General features: G+C 42.0%; 1 protein-coding gene across 2 annotated transcripts in view; it reads left to right on the top strand.

Annotated features, from left to right (window-relative positions):
* The window catches only part of Abhd12 (abhydrolase domain containing 12), a 69,525-nt gene that overhangs the window by 20,921 nt on the left and 23,260 nt on the right, over positions 1-25,344 (top strand). The window contains exons 1-2 of one of the 2 annotated variants that reach the window (XM_031372204.1): positions 18,579-18,753; positions 19,049-19,173. In XM_031372204.1, coding sequence (XP_031228064.1) covers positions 18,725-18,753; positions 19,049-19,173 — 154 coding nt within the window. In that variant the 5' untranslated portion in view covers positions 18,579-18,724. Of the gene's footprint in view, positions 1-18,578; positions 18,754-19,048; positions 19,174-25,344 lie in introns of those variants that run through there. The other variant, XM_031372203.1, reaches the window with a different exon arrangement.

Below are 25,344 nucleotides of genomic sequence, written 5' to 3'. Positions count from 1 at the left end.
CTGTGTGCTCAAATGGTAGAGGCAGAGAGGCAAGCTGGTAAACGCTGTCTGAAGTCTCCTGTGTAAGTCCTTAGTGGGGTCCATGAAGGAGGAGCTCTCATGGTGTAATCTCATAAAGGCCATGTTTTCACATGGGCAGCACCTGAACCTTAGAGGGAGCACATTCAAACGTGTGACAGCTGACAGATGTTGCTGGGTTTTGTTTTTTGGGTTTTTTTGGTGGTGGTGGTGTTTTTTGTTTTGTTTTGTTTTGTTTTTTTGAGACAGGGTTTCTCTGTGTAGCCCTGGCTGTCCTGGAACTCCAGGTTTACATATCAGAACAGTTTTGTAGTATTTGCTATACTACATTAACAAACAGAATGAGAAATAAAAACAAGTGTTTCTTCTAGCCAGGGCGTATGGGAAAGCAATGGAGTCCATGGAAAAGGGAGTAAGTAAGATGAGAGGAGCAACTCATATCCCCAAACTCTAGGGCTGCTTGGTCCCGTTCTGGCTAAGTAGAACAAATGCTAGGCAAGACACTAAAATGATGATGTTGTTAAAGTAGTCCCTTTTGGATGAGGCCAAGGTTACCATCATGCCAGTAACTGAGACTGCTTCTGTAAACAAAAGGAAGAATGCCTCCCAAGGGCTGGGATTTAAGGGGCGTGCCACCACGCTGAGCCCCAATTATTAGCTTGCCACATGATGTAAGATGTGGGCTCCAGAGCAGGTTTTGTCCAGAAGGTAGGCCTCCTTGTACTGATCTTAAGGGATGAGATCTCAGATCCTGGCTGAGAGTCCAAAGTGTTTGGAGCTACATTTCTATTATCTAGAAGGGGACTGAGGAAAAGAGAGATTGAGGCTGGCAAGATGGTTTAGTTGGTAAAGACAGGCACTGCCAAGCCTGGCAACCTGAGTTCAATCCCCAGAAACCTACGTTAAAAAAAAAAATCCAGGGACAGGAATGTATACCTGTAATTTCAGTGCTGGGAAGACAGACAGGAGGACCACTAGTCTTGGTGGGCAGCTGAATCAGTGAGGTCCAGTTTCTGTGAGAAATCTTATCTAGAAAAAAGTAAGGTGTATAGAGGTTGAGAAAGGCTATCTGACCTTGACCTCTGACCTCCAGGTGCACGAGTACCTGTACAGGATGCGTGGACACATGGGTTGATGCTGAGTATCACTAGTCAGTATAACTGGTTTTCTTTGGGAGGTTTCTTTCTGCCCTCTTTGTACCCAGATAACTATAGGGCATTTCTATGCCTTCTTTAGCCTATTCTAGCTCCCAAATAACTAACAGAGAGACCTGGTATTTTTATTAACAAGCTGCACGCCCAAGCTGGACAGGTTTTTAGCTATTCTAACCCTTTAAGGCTGCCTATTTCCTATCCACATGGCCCTTTATCTTTAATCTGAGTCTGACCTTGGCTCGTTCTGGTCCATATGTGTCCTCATGCCCGCTCTCTTGTCATAATCTCATGGCAAATCCTCCTGTTCTGTCCATGTAGATTCTCTACTTCTCCTCGTGGTTCCCCCTGCCCCTTGCCCCTTATCTCCCTGGGAGCCCCTCCACTCCAATGGGAAGTCCCACTCTATCTGCTTCTGCCAAGCTAATTGGCTGATCAACTCTTCATTGGACAATTAGAAGGTAATGGAGAAGAATGTTTACAAAACATTGGTTGAGACAGGCAAGTCTGCCCTGTATTCAATTCTCTGCCAGTATAGAAATGAGCATTCGAATAATACAAGGATAAACTTTACACAGTACACAAAACATCACTCCAACACATCAGTACAGAAATGCAAATCAAAACAACAGTGAAATGCCCCTTTAAATTAATCAGGATGGCTCATATTAAAAAAATAATAATAACAACAGAAATGCTGGAGAAGACTGCCCTGTGGTTAAGCACACTTGTGATGCCCTCTTCTGTCCTCTGTTGGCACCAGGCATGCATTTTGGTACACAGACCTACAGGTGAACAAAATATTCATACACATAATATAAAATAAACCTAGAAACAAACAAACAAAACCCAGGAGAGGATGTGGAGGAATGGCACACTGTGAATGGAAATGTGAAACAGCATAGCCATGTGGAAAACAGTGCCATAGCCCTTCAAAAACTAAGCATTGAATTACCATATAACCAGCAATTCTTCTTTCTGATATTCTACTCAGAAGAATTGAAAGTAAAGTCTACAACATGACTGCCTACATGAGCTGAACAAGAACAACATTGGTAGACACACTGATGTGGATTGAAAAAGCCCATGTGACGTCAGCCCTAAGCAAAGAGCTACTGAAACTAAGGAATGCTGAGAGCTTAAGAAATAGTTTTCTCCAGAGAAGAGCAATCAGTTGGCTATCCAGTACCAAATGGTCATCCCTGAAAACATGCATACAAGTAATATTATGCAGATAAAGCAGGTTATACTTAAGTATTTAGGAATATGTTGGGGGAGGAAGAGAAGGGGAAAATAATTATCTTAAACATTAAACAATAAAAAAAAAGATAACAGGGTCTAAAAAACACATTCTTGATCTTGCCAATATATTATTTATGAAGCATGCAAGTAGCCCAAGGATTCATTTAAGGTTGAAAGGGTAAGCAAAATGTGGGCAATGGAATACTAATTGGCCTTAAAAAGGAATAGAAGGATTGGAATGATGATGGCTCAGCAGTTAGGAGCCTGCACTACTCTTGCAAAGGACCTGAGTATGGTTCCAAAGTGCAGGAGTGGCAGGAACCACTGCAGAGGAAGGTGGAAGCCTAGTCCATGCTACAGCACTCTCAGATGAGTAACAGGAAGTGAGCCAGGACAGGAGATCAGTAAGATCCCTTCTGTAAATTAGTGTAGGATAAAGGTCGAGTGAGTAATCCAGAAGGGTAAACTGTTTTTCCTGGTTCTAGAGATCAAGCCCCTGTCCTTGAGCAAGCTAGTTCAATGCTAGTCATGCAGTCTACCATTTGGGTGCTCCTGCAGCCTTGGATTCATTCATTTAGTAGTTTGGTTTTGTTGTTTGTTTGTTTGTTTCTTTTGCTTTGGATTTGCTTCTTTGATTTTTTTTCTTTTCTTTCTTTCTTTTTTCTTTTTTTTTTTTTTTTTTTTTTTTTTTTTTTTTTTTTTTTTTTTTTTTGGTTTTTCGAGACAGGGTTTCTCTGTATAGCTCTGGCTGTCCTGGAACTCACTCTGTAGACCAGGCTGGCCTTGAACTCAGAAATCCACCTGCCTCTGCCTCCCAAGTGCTGGGATTAAAGGCGTGAGACACCACTGCCCAGCGCTTCTTGATTTTTATTAATTCTTTGAGAGGCAGATATAAATTTGAAATAAAATATTTGAATCTGCATCTTGCTCAGTGTACCAAGCATCAAAAGTACAATGCTTTGGGTTTGTTGGCCCTTGCCCTTAATCACACTTAAGAGGCTAAGTCAGGCTAAGTGGTTTTCAGGACAGCCAGGACTACACAGTGGGACCCTGGTTTGTTTGCTTGTTGTTGTTGTTGTTGTTGTTATTTATTTGTAAGTACACTGTAGCTGTCTTCAGACATGCCAGAAGAGGGCATCAGATCTCATTATGAATGTTTGTGAGCCACCATGTGGTTGCGGGATTTGAACTCAGGACCTTCGGAAGAGCAGTCAGTGCTCTTACCCACTGAGCCATCTCACTAGCCCTGCTTGTTTTTTAATGTACAAATGGATCAGAGTTAAGTTAAAAAATACTGGAAAAAAAGATGGATGAAAGTTTTTGGTAATCTTGATATGAGAGGCCTTTTTAACTATGAAAATGTTATTAATATATGTTCATTAAACAGCATAGCAGTCTTCATTATGATGTTGTGATATATACACTAATTAATATATTTCAAGTGAGAACACTGACCTGTTTTTTTCCTATGGATCCTATCCAAGCTGTTTCAGAAGCTAAAGCAGTTTCAGGAATGGCACCGTAAAACATGTTCACAGGCTTTGTGAGGAAGTCCCCCTAACTACAAACTAGAGCCCACGTCCCTGCCTGAGGAAAGGTGCAAACTCACCCCAGCTCTTCTCCTTTGTGGCTGCATTAAGCCAGGTACCTCAAAGCATTCATGTTTACATGTGTTTTACTTTTCACTTTTTGAGGGGTAAAGGGGAGGTGGTGCACACTTTTGAACTTGTGATCCTTCTGCTTCAGCCTCCCAAGTGCTGGGATTGTAAGTGTGGGTTAACATGTTCCACTTAACTGGACTTTAAACATAAGGACACTTATGTCATGCATGGAATCATAAAAAATGAATAGTTACAAGGAGCTAACCACTCTAAAAAAGAGCTTCCAAGAATTGGGATAGATGGTTTGGCAGTTAAGAACAGTTCCAGGGGATCTGATTCCCACTTCTGACCTACAAGGGCACGAAACATGCATATGATACATGCTGGCAAGGCTCTCATAAAGTAAAATAAATAAATCTCTTAATTTTTTAAAGCTTCTAGTAACTGAGAAGAACGGAGATCAAATTGCAATGGATTCTGTATTGTGAGAAGGACCTAATTAAAAAACAAAATCTCCTCAGCATCTGAAAGGACACTCAAGTACATTTTGTTTCTTCTCCCTGCTAAATACTCCCACCACTCATGCTGGGGATCCAACCCAGAGTCTCAAAAGTAGATAGGCAATTGCTCTACCAGAGAACTACACCCCTAGCTTTACTTTTGACTCTTAATTACAGAACGCCCAGAGTACACCAAGATGGCCTTTTCCACCCATCAGACTGACAACATTTCATCTTTGGCAACTGCCTTGCTTTTGAGGGAAGCAAGGATATGGGAGGGTGATTACTTAGTAATTACAGATGAAGATTTTGATCTAAGAGTTTCCTTTTAGGACCATCCTATACCTTCGTGCAGAAAACTGCATATATGAATCATAGAGTGATTCATTGTGGTGGAATTTGCTTGAACCAACCTGATTGTTCAGAGTGGGAGAATGCTTTTTCAGTGTTTGGTTGTTCTCTTGAGGTAGGAGGAGCAAGAACGATACGAATTGATATAGAAAATTCCTGGATAATGATGTAGAATGAAAAAAAAACAAGGAAGAAAATATTTATACTATGTAGCTTGCACCCTTTATGTTTAAGAGGGTGGGTTTATTTAGAGCATGTGTGCTTATATAGGAAAACTCTGGAATCAGTACTTAATAAAAACAGTTATTTCTGGGCCCAGGGGTGACAGTATTTATAGTACTATTAGTAGTCAGATGAGTTCTTTGTTGGTTTTCTAGGTTATTTGGGACTATGGATCATTGAGACACTGCAGGACGTGTTTAGGTCTTGCTGGCAGCAAGGGTTGCTGTCAAGGACTGAATGCTGGCAGACTTCTAACTAGAAGCTCTTGCTTTTCCTTGTTACACAAAGGGCACCTTTTAGCAAATCAATTTCTGCATACCAGAACCTCTTTTCTTATCTAGGGAACTTCTTAGAAGGAGCCACCATCAAAGTAATTCTCTGGTGTGCCAGCTATGTCTAGGGACTAAGTTAAGCAAAGGCTCTGAGAATCCTTCAGAGGAGCAACCCCATAATACCTTAGATAACAATCACTGACAAAAGACGACTTCACTGCCTAGGTGCTGTCACTCCAGAAGTCATGCCAGATAAAATGGGTCTGCTGAAGTTCTGCTACAGTTAGGATTGCTTCGTTTTTGTTTTTGTTTTGTTTTGTTGTGTTTTGTTTTGTTTTGTTTTGTTTTTCGAGACGGTTTCTCTGTATAGCCCTGGCTGTCCTGGAACTCACTCTGTAGACCAGGCTAGCCTCTAACTCAGAAATCCACCTGCCTCTGCCTCCCAAGTGCTGGGATTAAAGGCGTGAGCCACTACTGCCTGGCATTAGGATTGCCTTGTTTTTTTTTTTAAGATTTATTTTATATATGTGTGTATATATATATATACACATATGCACACACATATATATACATATGTATACATGTGTGTGTAGATGTGTGTGTGTGTGTATGTGTGGCATCAGATCCCATTACAGATGGTTGTGAGCTACTATGTGGTTGCTGGGATTTGAACTCAGGACCTCTGGAAGAGCAGTCAGTGAGCCATCTCTCCAGCCCAGGATTGCTTTTTTTAAAAAAAGATTTATTTATTTAGTATACAGTGTTCTACATGCATTATGCCTATGCATCAGAAGAGGGTGTGGTTATGGATGGTTATGAGCTACCATGAGGTTGCTGGGAATTGAACTCAGGACCTCTGGAAGAGCAGCCAGTGCTCTTAACCTCTGAGCCATCTCTCCAGCCCGATTTCTTTTTAAGGCTATATAAGCTATCTTTAAAATTTTATCAGTTACTTAAAAACAAAAAATGAGCATCTGTGCGACTATGTGTACATTTATATATGCAGGGTAGGGAGAGACTGGAGAGAGGGAGGAAGGGAGAGAGAAAAGAGTGTTGTGTGTGTGTCTGTGTCTTTGTGTCTGTGTCTTTGTGTCTGGGGCACATTGAGATAAATTCCTTGCTGTAAAGCACCCAGAATGACTTACAACTTTTGGCCTTCTTGCCTCCACCTCCTGAGTGCAGAATTTACAGGCATAGCTAGAGTATAATTTCATATGAATTAGGAAACACTTGCTGTTGTATCCAGTCAATACAAGAAACAGGTGCTGTTACCTGGGGTGACACTGATAAGAACCACTTACTTGGGTCCTTTGTGCTTCCAGATGGGCTAGGAATTCTCCACCAGGTAGCCTGTATGTATCACCAGTTGTATACAGTAGAGGGGGGGCGGCTAGTTTGGTATGCCCTACTATCCATTTTCATTGTAGAGCCCAACTTTATAAAAAGTAATAGGACATTGAGCTTTAAAAAACATAGTACTGCTATACCAGGATGTTAGTATCATCTTGTTTAGCATCATGTGATGGGAGGTGAATTTTAGTTTTCATTTCATGTTTTTTACAACTTACCATTTTTTCCTGCATTTATATACTGTTTTCCCTAGAAGATTCTTGTGCAAAATTTACAGCCTCCTGTCATGTAGGGGTGACTGTGTTTGGTGAGGTTTTTTGTTATGTTTTGTTTTATGGCGTGGTCTCATGTATTTATGCTGGCCTTGAACCCTCTGGACAGGCAGGGAACATCTGAGCTTTTATGTGTGTGTGTGCATGCCAAGGTACATGCATATTATGTGCTTGCTAGGCCAGAGGCCCATGTCAGTGTCTTCCTCAGTTGCTTTCCATCTTCTTTTTTCATATTTATTTATTTTATGGGTGGGTGGAGGTCTGTGCCATGGCATGCCTTTAGAAACCAGAGGACCCATGGAGTCTGTTCTCTCCTTCTACCATGTGTTTATCTGGGATTGAATTTAAGTACTTTGGCTTGGTGGCACTGAGCAGCTTTGCTAGTCCCACACTATACTTTCTTGAAGTAGTTGTTAATCCCGCACTTCACCAAAAAACCTAATTCCACCATTTTGGTACAAATTTAAGGCAAGTTTTTACTGACCAAGAAGAGGTGGACTTTGGTCCGGGCCATTCCCCAACTGAGAATTCCCAGAATTTCGCAGCTGAGAATGGCCTGGAGCCAAGTGTTGCAGGGACTTAAAAGGACAAACCTATAGGCCACTGTACTTTCCCACAAGGCTTTGTCATTCCTAAGAACTACTGTTCCTGGCATTCCAGGAAGTTACCTGATTTCTGGGCAGGTGGGACTTACAGGTCAATTTTGGGCATTGCGTAGTCTCAATGTATAAGAGTTCATGGATTGTGGTAGACTGGCCAGACAGTGAACTCTAGAGCTCCTCCTGTCTCTACATTTCCAGTGCTGGAATTATAGATGTACCTACTGTACCAGTTTATACATTGCCAAGGATTGTACTCAGGGTTATACCTATTTGAGGCAAGCCTTCAATCCCTAGTTTCTTGTTTAATCAGTTCTTTTATTATTGTTTTCATTATATATGCATGAGTGTTTTGCCTGTGTGTCTGTGTATGCACCAGTGCATATCTGGTGCCTTAGAGGCCATTTAAAGTGTTTGAGCCCATTTAACTCAAGTTGTGGGTGATTGGGAGCTGCCACGTGAGTGCTGAGAATAGGACCTGGAAGAGAAGCTAGTGAGTGCTCTTTAGCTGATGAGCCATCTCTTCAGCCCCTTGGTCAGTTCTTCATTGTAGAATGCTGGGTCCAAGGATAGCTCTCCCCTGATGGTGGGAGAATGTTAACTTTTTGATATTGTCAATAATCTTTTATTCTGAGAATAATTCCATGACCTGGTCTGCAGGTCACATTATTCGGGGGAACGAGGAGGGTCACAACCTGTGAATAAAGAATGGGTGAGAGGAGACGACAGGACTCAAGGAAGCATTGCTTGTCAAGAGCCGTTTACTTGGTTGAGGAGAGCATATTTAAAGCAAAAATCTTGGAGGGAGGGGGAGAGGAAGGAGGGAGAAGGAAGTTTACAAGGGGAGGGGGAGAGGAAGGAGGGAGATGGAAGGTTACAAAATCTTCTGGGGTTGAGCTCCGGGGTGACAGGTGAGGAGGGGGTGGATTTCCGTGAATGTTTGTTTCCCAGGGCCAAGCCGGATCCTTGTGATTGTCAGGCAGGATGTTAATCTCAGGGTTCTCAATTAGCTGGGGCAAGATGTTTTATCTCAGGGCTCTCATGGTTCCCAACAATTCCAGTATTATTGCTTCATAGCCCAGCATATTTTTGAAATTAAGGGCTTTTGAAATTTTAGTGTCTCAGCCTCCTATGTTCACTATTGTGGCCATTTTGGTATTGTTAGTTTTCCTTATGCTTTGCTGGTAATACAGTAAACAACCAAGCATGGCAGCTCACACCTGTAATCCCCAGTATTCAAGAGATCAGAGGCAGAAAAGATGGTACAAATTTGAGGCCATCCTGGTCCACATAGGGAATTCTTAGTCAGCTTGGGAGGAGTCTACACAGCAAGACTCTGTCTCAAACAACTACAGTAACAGTAAAAGTGGAACTTAGTTATTTAATTTGTATTTTAACATGTAATCTTTACTGAGTACCTGTGTTTGGGTAACAAAAAATGTCACAAACTCTGTCCTATGGGAACAAGTTCCTAGTCAGTCTACACCTTATAAAATTCTGTTATTCTTCCTCCCTCCTTCCCTCCCTCCCTCCCTCCCTCCCTCCCTCCCTCCCTTCCTCTCTCCCTCCCTTCCTCCTCCTTCTTTATTTATTTAGAGACAAAGAGTTACTCTGTATCTCAGACTGGCTTGGAACTCTCTCTGTAGTTTGGGCAGACCTTGAACTTCTAGGATTCCCCCTGCTCCAGCCTCCCAAGTGCTGGGATTACAGGCATGAGGCACCACACCCAACTGTTTTATTTAGATAAAAACAAGCACAACAGTGATTTCAAGAGCTATTTCAGGGGGCTGGCAAGATGGCTCAGTCGTTAAGAGCACTGACTGCTCTTCCGAAGGTCCTAAGTTCAGATCCCAGCAACCACAAGGTGGCTCACAACCATCCATGATGAGATTTGACGCCCTCTTCTGGTGTGTCTGAAGACAGCTACAGCGAATTACGGGGAGCAAGTGGGGCCGGAGCGAGTGGGGGTCCTAAGTTCAATTCTCAGCAGCCACATGATGGCTCACGGTCATCTATATTCATACATATAAAACAAGTAAATAAATCTTTAAAAAAAAAAAATAGAGCAATTTCAGTGGTCCTAGACTGGCCTTGATGGGAAGTGGGTCAGTCTTCCTGCTTCCAGGCCTTACTTCTGCACAATGGAAGGGAACTCTTTGTGCTCCATTCTCATCACAAGGAAGACCAAGGTATAGAGATTCTCAAGTGGGCAACCCAGTGCAGATGCTAGTATTCTAAAGGTGCCTTTTGTGTCTAATGTTTTATTGATAAGTGTCGTTTACATCTACAACATGTAAAGTTAGATTTTGATCAAAGACGCCAGTTTTGCCAACCAGTGTTGTAGTAAAAAGTGGAATGTAGGGAACGCCAACCAATAACTGGCCCAACTTGAGACCCATCCCAAGAACCAATACCTGACACTATTAATGATACTCTGTTATACTTGTAGACAGGAACCTAGCTAGTGTAACTGTCCTGAGAGGCTCCACCCAGCAGTTGACCAAAACAAATGCAGAGACCCACAGCCAAACATTAAACAGAGGCTTCTCATGTTTAAAAGGCAAACACTTTACTGGCTGATTTATCCTCCCAGTTCTTGGACTACTCCTTCCCATAACATCTAGAACATTTAGAATAATATTTTATACTGAGGTGAAAAGAATTGTAAAGTCCTGTTTCTTTACTTGAATTTCATTTACATAAATACTTTTCAAGTATCTAAGAGGCACCAGGTAGTGAAGACCATGGCTGACAGTCCACTTTTTTTCATTCATTCATTCATTCATTCATTCCCACAGAACCAGAGCTGGGTGTGAGGGCCCACATTTGTAACTCCAGCACTGAGGAGACGATAGGCAGCTCAAGTGCAAGGTCCAGCCTGGGCTTGGAGGAGGCGTTCCTGAGATAAAGGGTGTTTGAGAGTGGAGAAAAAAAAGTGACTCAGTCAGTTTTGGGGTTCAAGCTGACAGCCTGTGTTCTGCTCAAGACAGTCTTCTCTGGAGATCGCTAGACAGCTCCTCAGATAGCTCAACTCGTGCAGAGCAAGGCCCAGTCTTCTATTTACTTAGCAATTCAGTCATTTACTCTTGGTTCCCTTTTGATTATCCCCATGATCACTATTCCATAACCCCAGCCCCCGCCCCAGCTTCTTGGAAAGGGACAACATTTTTAACATTGCAAATGAATTCAGAGATCTGCCTGCCTCTGCCAGCACAAACAGGAGGTTTAGCTTGGTGGGACCTTCTTGCCCTGTGATCGCCACTCCCTAGATCTCTTTTTCTCCTTGCTTAGTATCTGACAAGCTGGCTCATAGTGCAGTTCTTTTAGGTCTGTGAAGCTTCTTACACAATTCACTTTGCACCTTTATATTTTGCATAGTTGAGTAACAATACAAGCTGTATTTCACAGTAGTAATATAGAAGTATACACTATCAAGTACAGACACTAAATGAAATTTTATTAAAATAAACTTTGCTAAGAAATAATATGTGTAGAAAGATATTTGTATATAACATTTATTTTCATACTTTAAAATTTATTTATTTATTTATTTATTTATTTATTGTTTTTTTTTTTCCAGATAGGGTTTCTCTGTGTAGCCCTGACTGTCCTGGAACTCACTCTGTAGACCAGGCTGGCCTCGAACTCAGAGATCCGCCTGCCTCTGCTTCCCAAGTGCTGGGATTAAAGGCGTGCGCCACCACTGCCAGGCTTGCTTTTTTTTTTTTAAATTTAGAATAATATTTTTTATTTTTTGACATTTTCATAGTATATTTTTTGTTGTTTATCTTCACTTCTTTTGTTTGTTGTTGTTGTTGTTTTGTTTTTTTGAGACAGGGTTTCTCTGTAGCTATGGGTGTCCTAGAACTTGCTTTCAGTCCAGGCTGTCCTCAGAAATCCTCCTGCCTCTGCCTTCCAAGTGCTGGGATTAAAGGCATGAACCATTCATTACTACCCAGCTCTTTTACAGTGTCTATACTTCAACTCCCTACTCCTGCTACCTTCAGACTCCCCACAACATGCCCCTCTTCCATCATGCCCCTCCTAGCCTCTTAACTCACAGCTGACATAATTTCTGTTTTTAGCATGTTTAGAACTATGTTTCAAACCTTTTATTTTACCCTCTTGAATTAATAAGCTTAGTGTTCTGATAGATGAGGACTGTGACTTCACTGTCTTCTATGAAATAGGAATTGGGTGTGTCTGTCTGTCTGTGTGTGCCTGTCTGTGTGTATGTGGTGTGAAATTGTTATGATTCCTATCTCAACCTGAGTAACTTTTGCAAACCTCATGCCACCAGCACTTGTGCTCACATGCTGATTCAGGGCCTTTTAGGTGTGTTGGCTTAATTCCCTGGAGTCCTTCTATTCTGTAGTTTCCAAATGTACTTGATGCCTCTTCTCTCATTACTGGTACTTACGGTTTTATAGCTTTAAATCTTGTACTGTTATTTTAGTGGAAGGAACAATTAAACCTACCATCTTTAAACTTGTATGTAAAGTTTTCTGTTCAAGTATTTAGTGTATGTTTTTGTATATTTAGTGTATGCTCATGCTCATGTGTGTGTGTGTGCACGAGTGTGTTTGTGTGTGTATGCTGTGAGTGTTGTTCCTCAGGAGCTGTCCACCTTATTGTTTTGAGACAGAGCTTTTTCATTGGCCTGAAGTGCTCTGATTAGGCTAGGATGACGGTCAAGCCCCAGGGATCTGGAAGTGTTTGACTCACTAGCACTGAGATTATAAATGCATGCCATTACACTGTAACTTTTTGATGTGGGTTCTGAGGATCAAATTCAGATCTCCATTTTTGGACTGCAGGCATTTTACTCACAGCCAGAGGAATATCCTATTGAATATATATACCATCTTACAGTGTTTTTCACTTAGCAATATATCAAGAATTTATTTTTGCATCAAAAATTATTTGTGTAACTAACGGTGATGATACACACACACACACACACACACAGAGACACACCTTTAATCCCAGTACTTGGGAGGCAGAGGCAGGCAAATTTCTGTGAGTTTGAGACTAGCCTGATCTACAGAGCAAGTTCCAGGACAACCAAGACTACGCAGCGAAACCCTGTCTTGGAAAAACTAAAAAGAAAAGAAGAAATTACTTGTGTAAAAATAATTTTATTTTAAAAAAATAGCATATGGAAATCGATGTTCTTTCAAAACATTTAGGTTTTTCTGATTATGAAAGTGACTATGTACATTGTTAAAAATGTGTTTTCAGATATTATAGGAAGGTATAAAGTAGAAAACAAATAGCTACAAGTTCTCTATCCCTGGGCAACAGTCACATTCTTAGTTACATTTGGATGCTTTAATCTCTGTACACACAAGCCTAATTTGCATTTCTATATAAGATTTTGGTGTTTATTTTTGGAAAGGGTCTTGAAATATAGCCCAGGATGGCCTTAAACTCAAGCTGTTCTTGCCCAAGTTTTCCCCAGTGCTGGTGTTACAGGCATGTACCACTGTATGCAGCACTGCACATGATTTTATTTATGAATTGTAACTTTGCCACACTGTATGCAGTATTTTGGTTCAAGTCCTCATATAGGGACGACATTGTTTTTAACATTTATATAGCACATGTCTTCCTTGTTTGACCCTGGTCTCCCTGGGTTGCCATACTGCTGTCTGACTGAAAGATACAAAGGAGTAGGAGTGATCTGTTGTGAACAAGGGGACCACATGTGGCATGAATGCCACCCTGTGTGCTTTGCCAAGACTCTTGCCTACTCCTGATAATACTTGCTCTGTGTGGGATTTTCTGCTGTGTGGCCTTCTCCTGCCTCTTGCTGTGTTTTGACCCCTATGATGACGAGTGTACAGGTCCAGACTGCTTATGCAGAAGCAAAAGAAGGGAATTAAATGTAGACTGGAGGTGATACAGGATTGTTACCCTGCCTTCACAACACCATTGCGCATGTACGAAGTGGCCGTTGAAGGGATAAGAGGAACATGTGGCTGCCCATCATGACATCAGGGAAGTTTTAAAAGAATAATTATACTTCTCTCTGTGAAGAACCTGTATGATATATACCCAGCATTTTCATAATACATGAATTCATCATTTATTTAATCAACTTTCTACAGATTTGGCTTTTCTCGGTACTTTTTGCTATTATTAGCAATTTTCTAGAGTTCAATCTGTTCCTTTTCAAAAAGTGACTTGTTACTTTGGGTAATTTGAAATTCGGTGAGTCAGAGCATGAATATTTACAATTTAACACAGTTGTGAAGGTGATTGTGACAAGGTCATAAAGATTTCAGCTGTTCACCTGGAATCTTTAATGGACCACCTTTTACCTTCATTAGCTATTAACATTAAATGTTTATGTTAAACTGTTTATGGATGAAAATGAAAATTTTTATGTGACACTTTCCTTTGATACATATGCTACATAATATTTATTTTATCTACATCTTGCAAACTTTTATAGATTATTACTTTCCTTGAAAATATATTGCTGGTACAAGCTGTTATATGAGCTTGTTCTCTAGGGCTGGAGGTATTTGTAGCTCGGTGGTAGAGTAGTGACCTAGCAACCTGTAGGTCCTGGGTTTGATTCACAGCACCACCCCCCAAAAAAATATTATCCTGCTGAATTCATTTTCTAACTAATCAGAAGATTCTTGGTAGAAACTGTAGACTTTTCTGCCTTTGTTAAGTTATTAGTTTTATAAGCAGTATTTCTTGAACACCCTGCTAGGTGCTGGTGACAGTGGCAACAACATTATATATCATGGAAAGACACATAGAAAATATATATTCAACTATTCCCTTATAGACTGTGGTGAGGAAAGAAATATCAGATTAGACTGGAGTCCCAGGAAGACTGCAGAAGTGTCAGTGAGGCAGACATGGCTGAGGTCAGGGCTGGAAGCTCCAGGTGGGGAAACACAGGGTGTGTGAGGAACTGAAGGATCTGGAGGGTTGAGGCCAGTGAGTGTGTGCTGAATGGAGCATCAGCACAGGTCTCAGAGATGCTCAGCAGGGCATCTGCGTGACCAGTCACGTGGTAAAAAGGTTTCTCTGGCTACACAATAGAGTATAACACTAGAGCAAATCAGGTGTGAGGCAGGGGCTTGCAGCTGGAGGTCTCTCCAGGAGACCAGGAATACATAGTGGACCAAGTGGACCATCCAATACATAGTCATTATGCCCGGGAAGGAACTATTAGGCTTCTAATTACATTCATATTTCATAATTAACCCACCTAAACATGCAGACAGGTCATACTTGTATATAATTTGGGAAGCATGTATGTTATGAAATTATATGCTTTTTTAAAAGTTACTAATAAATGTGTCTAATGAAAAGTGATTACCAGGCATGGTAGTTACTGAAAAAAAACAATGTAGGTGACAAAGGGTTTGTTCTGGCTACAGTTCAAGGGTATACTCCTTCATGTTGGGGGATTCAAGGCAGCTGGTCACATTGCATCTACAGTCAAGGAGCAGAGAGAGTGATACATAATGCTGCTCAGTTTCCCTTCTTCATTCATACAGTCCAGGTTCCCATGCAGGGAACGGTTCCATCTGCACTGACTCAGTCTATTAGTTTGCTTTCTATTACTATGCTGAACACCATAAGCTAAAGCAAAAAGGTTTGTTTTACTTTGCTTACATTTCCCCCATCACAGTCCATCATTGAGATCAGTCAGGGAAGGAACCTGGAGGCAAGAACTAAAGCAGAGGCCTTGGAGGGCTGTTCCTTAGTGGCCTTCCCCTTATGGCTTGCTTTACTTGCTTTCTTATACAACTCAGGACTACCTGCTCAGGGGTGGTACCACCCACAGCGTGGTGGACCTTCTCGCATCAATCATTAAGTTAAAAAAAATACCACAATCTGATAGAGGCCTCTTCTCAAGTAAGGTTCACCCTCCTAAAATGATTTGAGTTTGTGACAAAAAACCAATCAACACAGTTCTTCCTACCGCAATCAAGGTAATCCCCCAAGGCAAACTAGAGGCATGATTCTACATTCTATCAAGTTGACAGTTGACACTACCAGAATAGCACAAGCCCATGATGCCCACACTTTGGAGATGGAACTAGAGTGATCACAGATTCAAAGCTAGCCTGGGGTCCACAGCACAACAAAAAGGAGAAAAGGTTTTAGGACTAGGAGCATGGCTCATGGCAAAATACCTGCTTAAAATCTTCCAGAGGTCCTGAGTTCAATTCCCAGCAACCACACAGTAGCACACAACCATCTGTAATGGGATCCGATGCCCTCTTCTAGTGTGCCTGAAGACATCTACAGTGTACTCACATACTAAGTAAATAAATTTTAAAAATCTAAAACAAACAAAAGACAAAAATAAGAACACATTGAATGGTTATATAGTTTATGGGAAAAAATTGTGAACTTGGGTATATGAAATTTAGAGAGACATGGACCTCTAAGAGGATTCCAGGTCCCATTCAGAGTCTTGAAGGAAGAGATGTATTCCCTTAGTGCTGAAGTCCTGAGCCTTCATTTCTTTCCATCTGTTAAGGACATACTGCTCACCATAGAGACTCACTGTGATTAGCAGTACTGGCAATGATTAAAATTATAGCTAAAGGAATTTCTTTTTTCTTTTTTCTTTTTCTTTTTCTTTCTTTCTTTCTTTCTTTCTTTCTTTTTTTTTTTTTTTTTTTTTTTTTGAGACAGGGTTTCTCTGTGTAGCCCTGGCTGTCCTGGAACTCACTCTGTAGACCAGACTGGCCTCGAACTCAGAGATCCGCCTGCCTCTGCCTCCCAAGGGCTGGGATTACAGGCGTGCGCCACCACCGCCCGGCCAGGAATTTCTGATCATTATGGTTTATGGCTGTAATCCTAACACCCAGGAAAGTATATTAATTTATACATTAAAAATCATAAGCTGGAGAGATGGCTCCTCGGTTAAGAGCACTGACTGCTCTTTTGGAGGTCCTGAGTTCAAATCCCAGCAACCACATGGTTACTCACAACCATCTGTAATGAGATCTGTTGCCTTCTTCTGGTGTGACTGAAGACAGCTACAGTGTACTTAAATATAATAAGTGGGTAAAACTTTGGGCCGGAGCAAGTGGGGGTGGAACAACAGCTGGCACGATGACTCAGGGGTTAGGAACACTGACTGCTCTTCCAGAGGTCCCGAGTTCAAATCCCAGCAACCACATGGTGGCTCACAGCCATCTGTAATGACATTGGATGCCCTCTTCTGGTATGTCTGAAGACAGCTACAGTGTACTTCCAGAAAAAAAAAAAAAGTCCTTGAAAAATCATAAGCTCATTGCATGTTACTCTAAGTAGCATTAGTTATAAAAAAATCTTTATTTTCTAACATAAGCACTTTCAGTGAGGAGATTCATATTTTCACAGATTTCTTTTTTAAAATTACATTTATCTATTTTTTGAACACACATGGGAACTCAGAGAACAACTTGAAGTGGTTCTCTTTTTCTGCGTGGTTCAAGGGATCAAATTAAGGTCTTTAGGCATGGCAGCAACCACTTTGTTTACTGAATCGTATCATTGGCTCCATGTCTTCACAACTATCTAAAAAGTCAGACTGCTCCGAAGCCAGGTGGGGCCTGCTGTCTAGTGCTTTCAGCCTTACCAATAGCACATAAGGTGCAGCATCTAGAAACTTCCACTATACGTACTTAGCTAGGAAAGAACGGGGCACAGTGTTAGGAAAGTCAGTGCTCTCTCTGGCCCTCTTCAGGATCTCGGGGACACATGAGCCTGCGGTGCACCTGGGGAACTGCTGTCTCACTTAGCATCCTCTGTGTCACTCAGTCAGCATTACTCACTCAGTGTGTCAGTCTAAGTCTCACTGGACCAATTACGTATTTCTGGGAGGTTTCTAAATCACACCTAAGGTAAGTTTTAAAACATACATCGGATTGCTGACATGTCCATGTAACAGCAGAGATGGACCCAACTTAGTAAGATGGCCACAAAATAAACATTATTATTATTTATCTGAAAGTCTGGAAAAGGCAAAACTGTAGGACAGAAAAGCAGAACATTGATGCTGGCACTGAGGTCAGAGGGAGACTGACTGACTGAGGGCTATGAGGGAATTTTGGAGCACTGGAAATATTCTTCACGCTGTGCCTCTCCCACAGTCTGTTCACTTATCTTTTATCCTGTGGAAGGCATTCAGTTGCTGGGATCTTACACCTCAGGAGAGAGAAAGCATACCCACACCGAGACTCAAGTGTTCCTGACAGCTCCATTCAGTGTCCCTAAACTAAAACTCGATCAGTGCCCGCTAGTGAGTAAGTGAATGGACAGACAAACCTGATAGTATCCTCAGACTAAACATGTGGCAAATCATGGAAAACCCACGGCTGCATGCAAACACCATTTTCATCATTTTCATGTATTTTAAAGTGGTGCTTCCTCCACACAGTGAAACCAATAGCCCATTTTCCATAAGGATCAGACCAGGATTTCATGCTCTATTCATGAGCTTTTTTTTTTCTTTATATTTTGAAACAGCTTACATAAGCTGGAAATCACCAACTCTTTAACATTAAAAGAACTTACCAAGAAGAAACAAAAAACAAACAAAAGTGTGATACGCACTGGCTTTGAACTCAGCCCTGGGTGTGAGTGGTGCTAGAACTGAGGGCCCTGTGTGAGCTAGTCAAGTCCTCTATGACAGCCCCTGTTTTAATGCCTCAGTTTTAACTTCTTGGATGACAGCAATAAATATAAGTTGATACATCTTAGAGCCCTTTATCTCCCCCCTCTTTCTCTTCCCCTTTCTCCTTTTCTCCTCTCTCCCTCTCCCCTCTCCCCCCTTCCACTTTCTCCCTCTCTCCCCTTCTTTCTTTTTAAATGTAGAGGCTAGCACCAGACTACAGGTTTGAAAAGGGTAGAGACACTTTTTAAAGAGCACTGAGAAGAGTCTTGAGAGCTAAGGCACCAATCCTCCTGATAGGGATTCCGTGGGATGGGTCCAAGGGTTGGTCTCATTTTCAGCCTCTGTAGTCTCTGGGACCTGGTTGGACAGGTTCTGCTGATGTTCTGGGCGTAAGCACTTCCTGCTTCCCACGAACAGCTAATGTGTAACCTAGCCCTGAGCTGGATCAAAGCAGTTTAGCAGCAGTGAGGCTTGGGGACCCAGAGAAGCCACTCTGCCGGGATGAGGTGGAAGCGGGGGGTTGATATCAGGTGGGGTACTTTCTGAGGCTTTGTGTTTCTGCCGTAGTCTTACCCAGGGGCCAGCATAACAGATCAACAGGAATATTGCCTTTTAAGAATTAAAATGATCCCTCTAGTACAGCTGAAAACTTAAAGGACTATCTCAATTATTTTAACCAATGCAGATGGGAGGCCACTTTTATCAATGGCAGTGTCCCCTGTATGGAAAGATGCCTGTGGCACTTGTGTGGACAGCACAGATGCTTTAATAAATTGGCAAAATCGTATGTACTGCCTTATGACCCATATTGCTTCTGTCTCATAGACGAAAGAGCCTGTGGTTCCGACTAAGGAAGATACTTCTCTTTGTTCTGGGGTTCTACATTGCCATTCCATTTCTTGTCAAACTGTGTCCTGGGATACAGGCCAAACTGATATTCTTAAATTTCGGTAAGTCCTCTGTATCAATTTTTCTTGAATTTTACTTAGATTTTATTTTCATGGTGGCGTCTGATTTTAAAGGGTATTTTTTTATTTTAATTGAGATTGAATTTACATGTAATATGTTCAGATTTTAATTGTACAGTGGGTAGGGAAATAGAGCCACCACCCAGACCCAGGGATAGAGTGAGTCTGTGACCTGGGAGGGACATGGCAGGGATGGCATTACCATCCAGTGTTGCATGTGGTTCCTTAGGTGGCTACATTGTGTTGGAGGTGATTATCTCTCTTGAGCCAAAGTAGATAAAAATGTTGGCAGTTAGTTGTCTGAAGCTGCTATGTTAGAGACATGTTGTCACTTACGTAATCCAGGTTCATTGAAACCGTAGGAAAAAACACTGTCTTTAAAATAATGACATTGCTGGGCAGTGGTGGCACACACCTTTAATCCCAGCACTTGGGAGGCAGAGGCAGGTGGATTTCTGAGTTCGAGGACAGCCAGGGCTACACAGAGAAACGCTGTCTCAAAATAAATAAATAAATAAATAAATAAATAAATAAATAAATAATGACATTAATGAGGCCTTGTGGTTTTTGTTTTTAATTGTTATTTTTGGCCCTTTTCTTTCTCTCTTTCTTTTTTTTTTTTTTTTTTTTTTTTTTTTTTTTTTTTTTTTTTTTTTGGTTTTCAAGACAGGGTTTCTTTGTATAGCCCTGGCTGTCCTGGAACTCACTCTGTAGACCAGGCTGGCCTCGAACTCAGAAATCTGCCTGCCTCTGCCTCCCAAGGGCTGGGATTAAAGGCGTGCACCACCACCGCCCCACTCTTTATTTCTTTTTTTAACCTGCTTTTTTTCTCATTAAAAAAAATTTTTTTTGACACATTTTGATTTTTTTGTGGAATTGTGTGCTGTTTACAAAACCGTTTTAGGTCCTTGAGTTAGATGGACCCTGTGTGGTTCCAAAGCTGTTTGTGGGGTAAGAGGGAGGAAAAAGTGAGGAGTACTGTGCTGTGAGGCAGAAGAAGAGGGTTCCTGGTGTTTAGTAAAAACAGCCTTTTTAGAAATACCATTTTTATACCCAAGATGAGGCAGGGGGGGCATTAATGGTTGCCTTGAAAATGGTCATGGTCAGTGTTGGCATGGTGAGGTGGACTCCTCACCAGATCTTTGGCAAGGCTGACTTACAGAGTGAGTCTGGCTCTTGTGTGTTTGTGAGCTCGAGACACAGAAGGCTGGCTTGATGCTGGGAGACAGCAGGCAAGCTTTGGACAGGTAGAAGGTACTGGGAGGGCCCAGTCCATGTGAGAGTAGAGCCAAGATGCAGGCCAGGTGGGAGGCATGTCTCAGGCTTCAGAACTAGTTCAAGGCTCCATAGGGTCTGGTTTTACAAACTTGGGGTGTTTAGTCTGTAATCGTCTTCCTTACAGAAAGTTGGCAGATACTAACAAGGAATTTCTATTCTCTAAACTAGTAAGAGAAGCAGGAATATGTGTGCTGTATATTAGGAGGTATTTTAGTTTTTCAAGTGGAAGGTTCTCAAATTTCTAGGAATTTATGATCTCTAAGTTTGGTAACTTATAAGGAATAAACTTAAGAAGAAACAAAATCATACAAAAACCAAGGCAATGTTGTTTTTCAGATTTAGTGTCCCCCTAAAGAAAGTACAGAAAAGCTGGGATTTGGAAACGTGAAGATACAAGGGCTGCAATTTATTGGTAGAGCCCTTAGAACTGACCCAGGTAGCCTAGGGCTGTGCTGTCTGCTGCTTGGCCCAGAGTCAAGTGCCGGCAAAGATCTGGGTTGGATTTTTTCCCCCCACTAGATTCTGTGAGGTTCATTAGACACAGTGCACAGTTTTGTTTTCTGCTGGTTTTCTGAAGAGATAGTAACTATGCCACAGGCAGAGAACTTTGGGTTCTCTAGTCTAGTCACGTATCTCTAACAGGAGGCTCTGTAATGGGCTGTCCCTCAGGTTTATGGCCCCCCAACACTTTGTGTCACAGAGAGGAAGTTGTAAGATGGCTACCTCTTTCAGAGGTCCTGAATTCAATTGCCAGCAACCATATGATGGCTTCCAACTATCTGTAATGGAATCCAGTGACCTCTTCTAGTATACAGTACAGGTACAATGTACTCATGTACATAAAGTAAATAAATCTTAAAAAGAAAAAGATGGCTACCTCTCAGGTTGATGCTCCCCTCTAACTTCCACTGTTTACAGCTTAGTAGCAGAAGGCCCTGATGCAGGTTTGGTTTGGGATTGTATTGATTTTGATGTAGTAGGACTTAAACCCAGGGCCTCACATGCTGCATGAGCACCGTGGCAGTGAACTCCTTCCCTGGGCAGTATTTCTAAAGGGGTGATAGGAGAAAAGTCTGTCTCTGGGTTTCTTTGTTTGTTTGTTTGTTTGTTTGTTTTTTAAATTACTTGAGCTAGGGAGGTGGGTGGTTCAGTGCATAAAATGCTTGGTGCTCAAGAATAAGGATCTAAGTTTGGATCTTCAGCACCCACATAAAAAGCTGAGTGTAGTGGCACTGGAACCCTGGTGCTGGGGAGTGGAGACAGGCTGCCCCTGGGGCTCGCCTGCTAACCAGCCTAGCTGAAATGGGTAAGCTCCAGGGTTAGTGAGAGATCCTGTTTCAAAAACTAATGTGGAGTCTGGGCATGGGGATGCACTCAGGTTACCCCAGCACAGGGAAGGCAGAGGCAGGTGGATCTCTGTAAGTAATTTGGTCTGTATAATGAATTCAAGGCCAGCCGGATAGTGAGACATTCTCCCCACCACAAAAATAGAAATGTGGTTAAGAAAAAGATATCCTGACATCAACCTTTAGCCTCTGCTTGAGCAAGCATAGCTACATACACATACACACACACACACACACTCTCACATGTATGTGACCACAGTTGTGAGCACAACACACATACACAGACACACACACTCATACATACAAACTCATACAATCACATACTCACACATACATGCATAGACACACAAACTAACGCATACACATTCTCTCTCTGTCTCACACACACACACATACACATTCACACACTTGCACACATATACATATATGAATACATAGCATACATATACTACATATTTATACTTATACACACCAGACATACCATACACACACACACACCACACTCACTCACACTCACCCATATCACACACTCTCACATAGGCACACCACACTCAAACACATATAACTTACACATACATATTCATACACATACACACACCACATTCACACATACCACACACCCTCACACATGCACATACATCACATACACAGACACATACTTACATATATATACTCACACATACTCATACAAATACAAGCCCACTCACACACATATTCACATACACATCACACTCACATATCATAAACTCTCATACAGGTACACACCACACACACATACATACACACAGACACACACATACCCACACTTAAACACACACATACCAGTCACACACACCACACACTCACATACCTCACACACTCACATGCATCCACATGTAAAGGTGGAAGGAGAGAGAGCCAACTCTAAAGACTTGTTTTCTTACCTTCATCCCTGTGCACTAGCACACACATATACCACCCACAACCAAGAATAAACAATATTCTTGTCACTGATGAGCATCATTTTAGGGCAGTGGTTGGATATCCCCCACAGCCTTTCCCACAGCAACACTGGCCCGGGCCTTTCTGCCATGCTCCTACTGTGAGGCCTGCTCTCCTGGGGGGAATGGGCAAAATGGCTCAGAGCTTACTGAGTTATTTGTGACCACCTTTGTGTGTACCTGTCTCCCCTTTGGACTGAAAAGCAGTAGAGGGTTTGGGGCCGGGGTTTTATCCCCCACCAGAAAGGTCTGGGTATGAACAAGCTCTGTCCTTTTGTCTTACATATGGAGTCAGGGCTTGGGCTGTCCATCCTGACAATCGTTAGGGCTCAGGACAGGGTTAATATAGTCACGAGTTTATTGCCAATTTATCTGAAAATAAATGTACAGTCTGATAGATAAGTTTTAGAAGAAATCTCTGATTTTAGGCATTATCATCCTTTAGATGCAGTTTCTTAGAAAAAAAGGAGTTCTTTCAAAATGAAAAAAGTTAACTTAAAAACACAGAATGGAATAAGTAACAGTGAAAATCCTTTTGAGAACCATGGTTAATATTGTAGTTTATGGCCTGTTTAACAGTGAAAATCCTTTTGAGAACCATGGTTAACATTGTAGTTTATTGCCTGTTTTATATGTGTCTGTTCCTAGAAGCATGCTGCTTGGGTCCTGATGTTCCTTCCCATGTCTAATTCCATCTCAGTGCTGTTTGAGCGATGCCTGGCATCTGAAGTCTGAGGGGCTAGAGTATGCTTCCAGCTGTCCCTTTGCTGTCCTGTCTCAAGGATTAGGAACATGTCTCCCAGCAAAAAGAAAGTCTTGGTTCTGTGGCAAAGGCAAGGGTGAAGCTTAAACTTTCTTGGAAACGGCTTAGCTCTATTAAACACCAGCCTCCTTCATGCTTCCCTGAGCAGTCCCTGTTAAACCCCTCATAACTTTCATTTTTACCTCAGTCTCCCATGGAAGCCTCTGGTTGACCTTATAAAGTAGTTGGAATTGATAAAACCCAGATAACCTGCCCAGCTCTGTTTGTTGGTGCCACACCTGGTACAAGGCAGTTAGTTCTGTTACTCACAAAGATGAAATGAGATGTAGACTGATAGCAGAGATCCCCAGGCAGCCACTAATGCCCATCCAGCCTTTTACCCTTTCAGATACTTTTTCAGATCAGCTTTCATAAAAGTGTGATAAATCAAGTTGTTTTCTATTCATTTGCATATTTATTCACTGTCTCTTTACTGAATGTCTTTATTTGGAAGGTCTGTTCCAAGTCATGCCCCTTGGTGTTTGATTGCTGATACATGGCTACATGGCCATAATTAGAGTAAATGAAAGTCTGGAGAAGCCAGAGACCTGCAGAAACCTGTAAGCCAAGTCCTGTTTACAAAGAACCTGTGAGAGGCAGTGATAAGACCTGGACCACATCCATGGAGCTTGGAGTAATGAATGCTCTATGTGGGGGTCCATTTCTGTTGTGATGCCCTTGAACCACATACTCTGCTCCTGGTTTAGCTGCTGTATAAATTAGTGCCTCCATTGCCTTATCTGGCATCAGTGGAAGGGGAGGTCCTTGGTGCTGTGGAGGCTCGATGCCCCAGTGTAGGGGAATCCTAGGGGTAATAAGACAGGAGTGGGTGGATGGGTGGGAGAGCACCCTCATAAAAGCAAAGGGAGGGGGTGGAATAGGGAGTTTTCGGAGGGGTAACTGGAAAGGGGGATAACATTTGAAATGTAAATAAATAAAATAACCAATAAAAAGAATGAGTGCCTCCACAGACAGCATCCCACAATAATGGGGATCACAAAGGGTTGTTGGCTAAGAGAGATAGAATAGCCACTCAGGAGGAGAGGGAGTCAGAATGGTGAGAAAGAGTGAGCTACACAGGCGATGCCATGACTGTACTCAAGAAGCTACCTCCCCCTAATGCACTCCTTATCCCAGTTTCCTGCTATGTGGCATTTCTGATCATTTAGACCCACATTAGCCAGGTGGTTCCTGTAACTGTAGTTTTTTGGGGCAGTGTAAGCCTGGGGAATAAACATACCCTCTGTCAAGGTCTGCATAAGCAAGGACATGAAGGGCAGCATCTGCTGACTGTAGGGTATCCGTGTGTCCCTTTCTGTGGCCAAGTAAATCAGGAATCAAGGTGAACTGGCAGACCAGCTTCCTGGGATGGTCTGGTCATATAGAACAAAACTTCCCAGTTCCTGAATTTCCTTGGCTTGGAACTTTCTAGATTAGCTGTTAATCCTCAGAAAACCACTTGGCCAGGAGTTCATCCAGAATCCTAGAATTCCAGAATCTTAAAAGTGCTTCATCTTTCTATATTGGTCTCCTTCTCTGTACAAAGTGTCAAGTATGTTAGGATGCTAACTAGGAAAAACAAGTTTTCCAAACCCCTGAGGAGGGTGGCTGTGATTCCACCTTCAGAGGCAGGACTGACAATATGAGTGTCACTTACCAGTGGACACCTGACTTGGATCTTTTTTTTTTTCAAACTTTTATTGCATTATGATGAGAAAAGTTACATGATTTCAATTTATCTGAATTT

This window comes from Mastomys coucha, unplaced genomic scaffold (assembly GCF_008632895.1).
Source record: "Mastomys coucha isolate ucsf_1 unplaced genomic scaffold, UCSF_Mcou_1 pScaffold15, whole genome shotgun sequence".
Taxonomy (NCBI): domain Eukaryota; kingdom Metazoa; phylum Chordata; class Mammalia; order Rodentia; family Muridae; genus Mastomys; species Mastomys coucha.
The sequence above is the reverse complement of the archived record's forward strand: the minus strand, read 5'-3'. Positions and strand labels throughout refer to the sequence as shown.